This window comes from Sinocyclocheilus rhinocerous, unplaced genomic scaffold (assembly GCF_001515625.1).
Source record: "Sinocyclocheilus rhinocerous isolate Xijiao unplaced genomic scaffold, SAMN03320098_v1.1 scaffold2517, whole genome shotgun sequence".
Lineage (NCBI taxonomy): Eukaryota > Metazoa > Chordata > Actinopteri > Cypriniformes > Cyprinidae > Sinocyclocheilus > Sinocyclocheilus rhinocerous.
This window is the reverse complement of record NW_015641065.1, coordinates 67,884-75,935: the sequence shown is the minus strand read 5'-3', so window position 1 is coordinate 75,935 and position 8,052 is coordinate 67,884. Positions and strand designations below refer to the sequence as shown.

At 35.2% G+C, this 8,052-nt stretch overlaps 1 protein-coding gene across 5 annotated transcripts in view; it reads right to left on the bottom strand.

The window, feature by feature from the left end:
* The window catches only part of LOC107754571 (mitogen-activated protein kinase kinase kinase kinase 4), a 91,932-nt gene extending 85,021 nt beyond the window's left edge, over window positions 1-6,911 (bottom strand). For all 5 annotated transcript variants that reach the window (XM_016571064.1, XM_016571062.1, XM_016571063.1 and 2 more), the window contains exons 1-2: window positions 6,582-6,911; window positions 6,206-6,271 (exon numbers count right to left, since the gene is read on the bottom strand). In XM_016571064.1, the coding sequence (XP_016426550.1) occupies window positions 6,206-6,271; window positions 6,582-6,638 (123 nt within the window). In that variant the 5' untranslated portion in view covers window positions 6,639-6,911. The remainder of the gene's footprint in view (window positions 1-6,205; window positions 6,272-6,581) is intronic.
* Between the last annotated feature and the right edge of the window lie 1,141 nt (window positions 6,912-8,052).

The window sequence follows — 8,052 nt, the reverse complement described above, 5'->3', positions numbered from 1 at the left end:
GATAGAAATTACTACTTTTATTTAGCAAGGATGCTTTAAATTGATCAAAAGTGATGATAAAGACATTTATAATGTTACAAACAATTTCAATTTCAGATAAATGCTGTTCTTCTGAACTTTCTATTCATCAAAGAAACCTGAAACAATTCTACTTAGCTGTTTTCAACATAATAATAAAAAATGTTTTTTGAGCAGCAAATCAGAATATTTGAATGAGTTCTGAAGGATCATGTGACTGGAGTAATGATGCTAAAAAAATGAGCTTTGAAATCACTGGAATAAATAACATTTTAAAATATTTTCAAATAGAAAACAGTTATTTTAAATAGTAAAAATATTTCAAAATGTTACTGGTTTTGCTGTATTCTGGATCAAATATATGCAGGCTTGGTGAGCAGAAGAGAATTCTTTAAAAAAATTTTACTGTTCAAAAACTTTTGACTGGTAGTGCATGCTAGCCTATAGTTTGATGTTAAAGATATTAATATCAATAAGGTGAGTCTGAGAGGTTTATTTGACAGTGATTCCACATTTCTTGTTTGTATGAAAGCTAAATACAAATAAAAGGTGAACATTAATTAATTTGTGCTGTTTTTTTCTCAAATATTATATAGTTTTATATGAGGAGTGTCACAAGGTAAGCTTGGTGACAGACAAGAAATTACCTGGACTTGATACACATGCACACATCATTACTTGATTATGCCGGCATTTACCATCTTTAAATCATCATGGTGTTGTGTCATTGTTGTGCCTGTTTCAAATGAGTATGATACTATGTTGTTGTTTTTTTTTGTTGGCCAACATTGTTCAATCAGTTATTCTTTTTAAAGAATGTCACAATATAGTTTAATTTCAGTCAGAATTACCTTTATTTCGGGTGTGAATTTTCCCAGAAACCTTTTGTTTTGGCTGTTGGCCTTCCAGTCTCATGCTGTACCATCAAACAGACCATGTGGATCAAACTGGTGTTTATAGCATTAGCATGCCCCTTATTGGACTGAACCATTGGTAGTTTTGTCTAGGGGAAGAGGGAATAGCAGCTGAACGATTTTTACTTTTATTTTTATTTTTTTTTTAATGGTGTGTTTAAGTACCCATGGGTTTATACAGATTGTTATTTCTGTGTATGTGTAATGTTTTATTATTTTCTTTTCTTTGGTGTATAATGTATTGTATGTATGGACCCTGTTTGTTCATTTGGTACAGTCTGAAGGGGGAGCTAGCCCTTATAAATAAGGAGCTATAGAGCTTATCAAGACAGTCTTGTTTGTTGAAAACTAAAGGAGAGACCCTGTTGAAAATTGGACCAAAGTATTTGGTGTAGCTTTTCTTTGCACAGCGTTGCAGTTTTGTTTTGTACAGTTTTTGTTTGTAGTCCAGTATGTGTCCATGGAATTTGTCCCCTCGCGGACAGCCGTGCACCCCGTCCGTGTGCAGGCAATTTTTTGAGACCGCGCGGACGGTCCGCGTACAACAGCACATGCGCGAGGTGAAAGTTGAGACAGAGCGCAAGTCAAACTGCGCCTGTGTTGAGCTCGTCCGTCTGCACTCATCCGCGGTTGAGTATACTTTGAAAGCTGTGCGGACACGGCTGAGCGCGAGACGGAACGGAACGCGGAAAGTGAAGTATACCCAGGCCTTTATTGGCTCACTGACGCTGATGAGATTAACCCCTTAGGTATCGAAATTTGGTACCGAACGACGAGACGTTTTTCGATACTCGATGGTATCGAGGCAATTCGGTCGGTGCCTAAAAAGTATCGAACTCGATACCCAGCCCTAATTATATCGTATCGACCTAAATTAAGAAGTATATTGTGATATAAATGTTGGCCATATCGTCCAGCCCTGGTATCACATTTTATACTTATTTTCATAACACTTTATAACAGTACAAGCTTTCTGTAAAAACATCAGAAAATAGTTTAATTTAAATGTAATTATTGCATTTAAGAACACTGAAAGTGATCAAAAAAGAATAAAAAGGAGTTAAACAAACCTTATTTAATTATTTAAAATGCTTTTTAAAGAGACCATGTCCTCTGGTGTGACATCTTTGTCCTATGGTGTGAAAGTACAGGCGTCACACCGGTGGACATTTTCTGTCACACCAAAGGACTTTTCAGCCTTTTTCTGTCAATTAATGACCTTGTTATTCTAAGCTAACCTGTCATTAGCGGTTTGCAAGACACATTTGCATAATTTTCCATGATTATGTAGTTTAATTAAAAAATATAATTTAGGGGTGTCACACCAAAGGACAACAAAAAGTAACACTTTTGTAGTGGTTCCGAAAAAGTTAAATATTTGAACAATTCTGAAACAAAAATTTACCATGTGCAAAAATGTGTTTACCAAACAAAAATTGACAGGAGGCTTCAGTAACATGATAATGAATGGGGTCCTTCAACTAATTTTTCTTTTTTCAACAAAGTTTTCTCTGGAATTAGCCGATTTAAAATCAGGATATAGAGGACATGGTTTTCAGAGACAAAATGTATCAAGTTCCTACGTTTTCAGAAATGTATGGATGAAAAAAATGATTGCCATTTACTAAAATAGACACTTGTAAAATTATGCCGGAGGTATTTATTACCATTTTTATGCTTTTCTTTTTAATTTATAAAAGTTGTAATTTATTGAACCATGCTTGAGACAGTCACACCATAGGACAATTTTGAGATTTGGCTCAAAAAATTTTTTTAAAAATCGAATAACACTGAAGATTTTATAACAACAGGTCCATCTAGGACAAAGAAATGTTTATTGATTTACTGTAGGGCTGAACGATTTTGGAAAATAATCTAATTGCAATTTTTAAAAATCAAAATTTTTCATATCGCGATATTATCGCAAATGCAATTAATCGTTCAGCCCTAATTTACTGCATTTTAAATAACTACAATATTAATTATATTCATTTTTATCTTGTGGGACAGTGAAAATGCCATGTCATGTCAACAACCCACATAATGTCACACTTCTCTAGTAAGTTTCATCTGTGTGTGAAGACAGTGGCGTAGCGCAAATCTATGAATGAATGTTCTGAAGTGAAATAAACTTCAACGGAATAAAGTTGAATGGAATTGAACTGAAATAAAGTTAAATAAACTTTACAACTTTACTGTTCAGTGCACTGATGTCAGACTCATATTGGATAATAAAGTGTATTGTTAAATACCCTGCGCCTCCATTACATATCATATTACCCTGCCTACATTACATGATCATTGGAAAAACTGTGTTTATGTGTATATATATATTCTGTTTATGTATATACTGCATTCTATATAAAGTACCAGTCAAAAGTTTGGACACACAAATGGGAAAGTGTCCAAACTTTTTACTGGTACTGTCAGTGCTTAATTTGTAAATGAAACATTGCCGGATCCAAATCAGCCGTTAAAAGGCGCCGTGACCGACACTGACAATACAACTTCAGTTTTCCCGGAACATTCAGTGATGTCACTAAACAGTGATGACACAACTATAGTGGCAATCCGCAAACAAGTTCACGGAAAGGAAACCGAGAACCAAGATGACAGAACGCGCATCCTGTTTGTTTGCTTATTTACAAAAACACAAATGTTCTTTTTATTGCGAGTGTGCAAAAAAAAAATAAAAAATGTGACCATCTGCGCTGTGTTGCTAAAACTATCTTTTGGATCTAACTGTAATTATTTCATACATCCAAGTTCCAGGTTATAATGTACAAAAGTATAAACATTAATCCCTTAGTTTTACAATAAGTAGTGAAACTTTACCCAAAATAAAGGCTTAAATATCTTAAAAATGCACATTTAAGGGGCTCCTCTTTTGGTGAAAGTTTTCAGACAGCTTTCAAAATGGCGGCCAGACAGTGTGAACACATGGGAGACCCATATCTCAGTGTGCAATCATCTGATTGATTTGAAATTACAGGAGGTATGTAGTAACAAACACATCAATTTGTTAAGACATCAAGTATGATAATACATTATTTTTTCTTTGTATAATCTGATCTCAAATATGGAAGTGTGCTTAATAGGTACGTTTACCCTAGGCCTAATAAATAAAAAGAAAACGGATAGAATAGAAAGTGTTAGAGGCCTTTTTTGCTTTTGTTAATTGTATAATAAATAAAAAGAAAAGAAATAGAGAAGCTAGTGTTAGTTAGTTTTTTTTTTTTTTTTTATAAACTCTTTGCGTTGTCTTACTCTTATCTGTATGACCAAAAATTGATTATTTAATGTGTCAGCAGTTTGATCGCGCCGGTGCCTCGCACACACACACACACAACGCGCACCACATATTCTAGCAATTCACACTTGCCATCGCAGTCTGTTCATTATCAAAATAAAATAGTCAGCCAAACATATAAATTGAAAGAGTCCGTAGTATAACCGATATACAGCTGCTGTTATGCCAAGCGCATTTTTGCGCATATGAAGAGGATGATTTTTTCCGTCGATATGCGCATGAAGCCTAGTCTACATTATAAATAATAGTTTAACATTGAAATACATTGCGAATATGGAAACATTGGATTTGTGCCAATGAGAGAGGTACGTGAGCCCAACGGTACTTTCAGTTTCGCTTTGTTTTGGTTTCATTAGCTTTATATCTTTTTCATTCTTGATCTGTTCTGCATACCTTTACATTTAAATGATTTGTTTTGGAGTGAGGGGAATTAGGCTATGATTATAGTGTTTATATATTATAATATTTAACTTTATTTGGTATTATTTCTGGTATTTCTGGTACTAATACACTCTCTCCAAACGTTCCACTGCTCACAAAAGAGTGGAGAGAGTGGGTTAAGCAGTAGCACCAATCAACGAGAGTGATTTTGACCTTAAGAAAGTGTAATAATAATAATATAATATAAAAAATAATATATTGAGGACCAATACATAATCTACAAAACATGTTCCAAATACATCTACATAAACCCGCAATCGCTCTGTCTCGTATGCACGCACGCACTGTCACAATCTAATGCACTTGTTAATGCCAGATCTTTAAAAACAAATACCGGAACGCAAAAATCCAAAATCTGACATTTTCCGTTACAGGATCCGGCTCAAATTAAGCACTGGGTACTGTACTATAATATAGCCTATTTTCATTCTTGATCTGTTCTGCATACCTTTACATTTAAATGATTTGTTTTGGAGTGAGGGGAATTAGGCTATGATTATAGTGTTTATATATTATAATATTTAACTTTATTTGGTATTATTTCTGGTATTTCTGGTACTAATACACTCTCTCCAAACGTTCCACTGCTCACAAAAGAGTGGAGAGAGTGGGTTAAGCAGTAGCACCAATCAACGAGAGTGATTTTGACCTTAAGAAAGTGTAATAATAATAATATAATATAAAAAATAATATATTGAGGACCAATACATAATCTACAAAACATGTTCCAAATACATCTACATAAACCCGCAATCGCTCTGTCTCGTATGCACGCACGCACTGTCACAATCTAATGCACTTGTTAATGCCAGATCTTTAAAAACAAATACCGGAACGCAAAAATCCAAAATCTGACATTTTCCGTTACAGGATCCGGCTCAAATTAAGCACTGGGTACTGTACTATAATATAGCCTACACAAAGAATATCGGCCCGATATATCGATATCGGCCTTTTTTAACTGCCTAATATCGGTATCGGCCCTCAAAAAACCCATATCGGTCGGGCTCTATTCCTGTAGGTACATGCCATTGTCATTTAGAGTGCGCGAGCCACGCCTATTTGCGAGGTCCAGCCTACTTGCGTCGTAAGTCCCTCCCACTTATGTAGATTAGAAAGTGTAACAGCGCCACCTTTTGACTTTGAATAAATATCATATTAAACCATATCTCGATTCCTGTTTTTCATTCCCCAAAATTAATACCTCTTGATGATAATTGGAATTTATACCATTTAAGATATTGAAGACTCTTTCTTACAGTAAGATTACTTTACATTTTAATTTGAAACGGAATTTAACACTTTTTAAGGACCCGCGTGGACCCTGAAAACCTCATCCCAAACACAACTGCAATGCTAAATTATGGTTCAAGAAGTTGCAGCTCCCACAAGTGTGCTCGACCACTCCATGCTAGGTTCTTAAACCAGACCTTAGGTTTGAAGAACACATTTTAGCGTCCATTTTCAATATAATAACACCTTTTAAAAAGTATTAATTTAAAGTTAGATTTTAAAAACCAACCTTGTACACTTGACCATATGTGCCATTTCCAACCACTTCGACCAGTTCAAAAATCCCGGCTGGGTCCTAGAGAGAAACAAAAGGAAAGAATAAAACCAGCGAAACTATGTCAATGTAAATTAAAATAAAACAAACAATGGATTTAACAATAAAGCTCTCCTGGCTGTGTATTTAACACGCATGCGAGTGGAGTTCAAACAAAGGAAAGATCGAAACTCTTAAACGATGGCCATTCCACAAAAAAATATATATTATGATTTTAACGCTTTCTCTCGTTTAAACAAAGACTGCGATACGTTCGAAGATTCTGAAATCATCTGTATCTACTGCAAAACACAATGAAAACAAGCTAATGTAGTCGGTACAGGCTACTCACCCGTAGTGAAGAAAGGTCTATGTCTACTAGACTTTTCGCTGGAGAGTCGTTCGCCATCTTTCATTTGTATAAATAATGTTTGTTGTAACAGGACTCTTCACTCCGCTGTACACCGTCGCCCGTAACTACCTGTGTCCGTTTTGTTTACTGTAGCAACATTTCTCTAGTGCAGGACACACGCTATTAATTCATTTTGCGTTAGAGGGGATTGGAGCAGTAGCTCCCTGTGTCCTGCAGATATGTCCGATTCGCAAGTGAATCGTTTTAGATGGTTCTTTTTTAGGACTCGGTGGAACCGATCGCAAACCGTGTCTAAATTATTCCACTGTAAACTAGCTTACATTACTTTGTTTTGCAGTTCAACTGTGACGTGGGAACCATTTTGTTTATATTGGTAATAATTCAAAATAATACTGTTCATATTCAACATTACTGATGTGTATTTTATTCATAATAATGGAATCATTACTGCTAACAGTTGTTAACAATGGTGTCGGGAAAAATAAACAACAGTCTTGGACTCAATCTTACCAACAAAATAAAAGTAAAATTTGAGTAAAATTGGTTTATTGTTTACATTTTTTCCCTTATTAATTTGTTTGGTGCAGAATTCTATATGTATATAGGTATGTTTGGGCTGTTATAAATGCAAATTATATGTAATATCTAATTATTATTAATATTTCACATACATTGGAAATGTTTCCTTGACCTCTCACGAGATCTCGGCAAAAAGTCTCACGATTTATTTCCAGAACATGATGCATGATGGGATACACTAAGCCTCGAATAGTGCTCCAGAGCGGAGCTCTGGCGTTTTTAAGACCTGGGACAGACTTGTGCACTTACTTCCTGTCGCACGCGCTCTCAAGTGGCCAAGAGACCGCCAAGTGTAGCCTTGTCCAAATACCCACACTTGCGGTCTTTGCACTTGACCACTTGAACACTTATATGACGTATTTCCTGTATTTGGCCCAAGTGTTCAAGTGAGCATGAAGACCACAAGTGTGTGTCGAACTTTTCATTACCTGATGGGACACACTTATAGTGTTGTAAAAATGCAAGTGTTTACATAGCTTTATTTTAATTTTAATTTTAAATACTTTGCATTTTAAAATAAACTTCTAAATGTCTGTTCAGTAGTCCCTATAACATGACAATTTTAATTTGCGGAGTTGCAAATGTTGTACAAAATAAATATCACCACTACTCATCTTTGCACCAATAAAACGTAAAAACACTGTTTTTCTTCCAAATTATGTGTAATATCTAATTATTATATTAATATTTAATTTGCATTGGAAAGGTTTCCATGACCTCTCGCGAGATCTCGGCAAAAAGTCTCACGATTTATTTCCAGAACATGATGCATGATGGGATACACTAAGCCTCGAATACGGCTCCGGAGCGGTATTCGAGATAGTGTGGATTTAGTGTGCGTTAAGGGCACTGCGCTTTGGCGTTTTTAAGA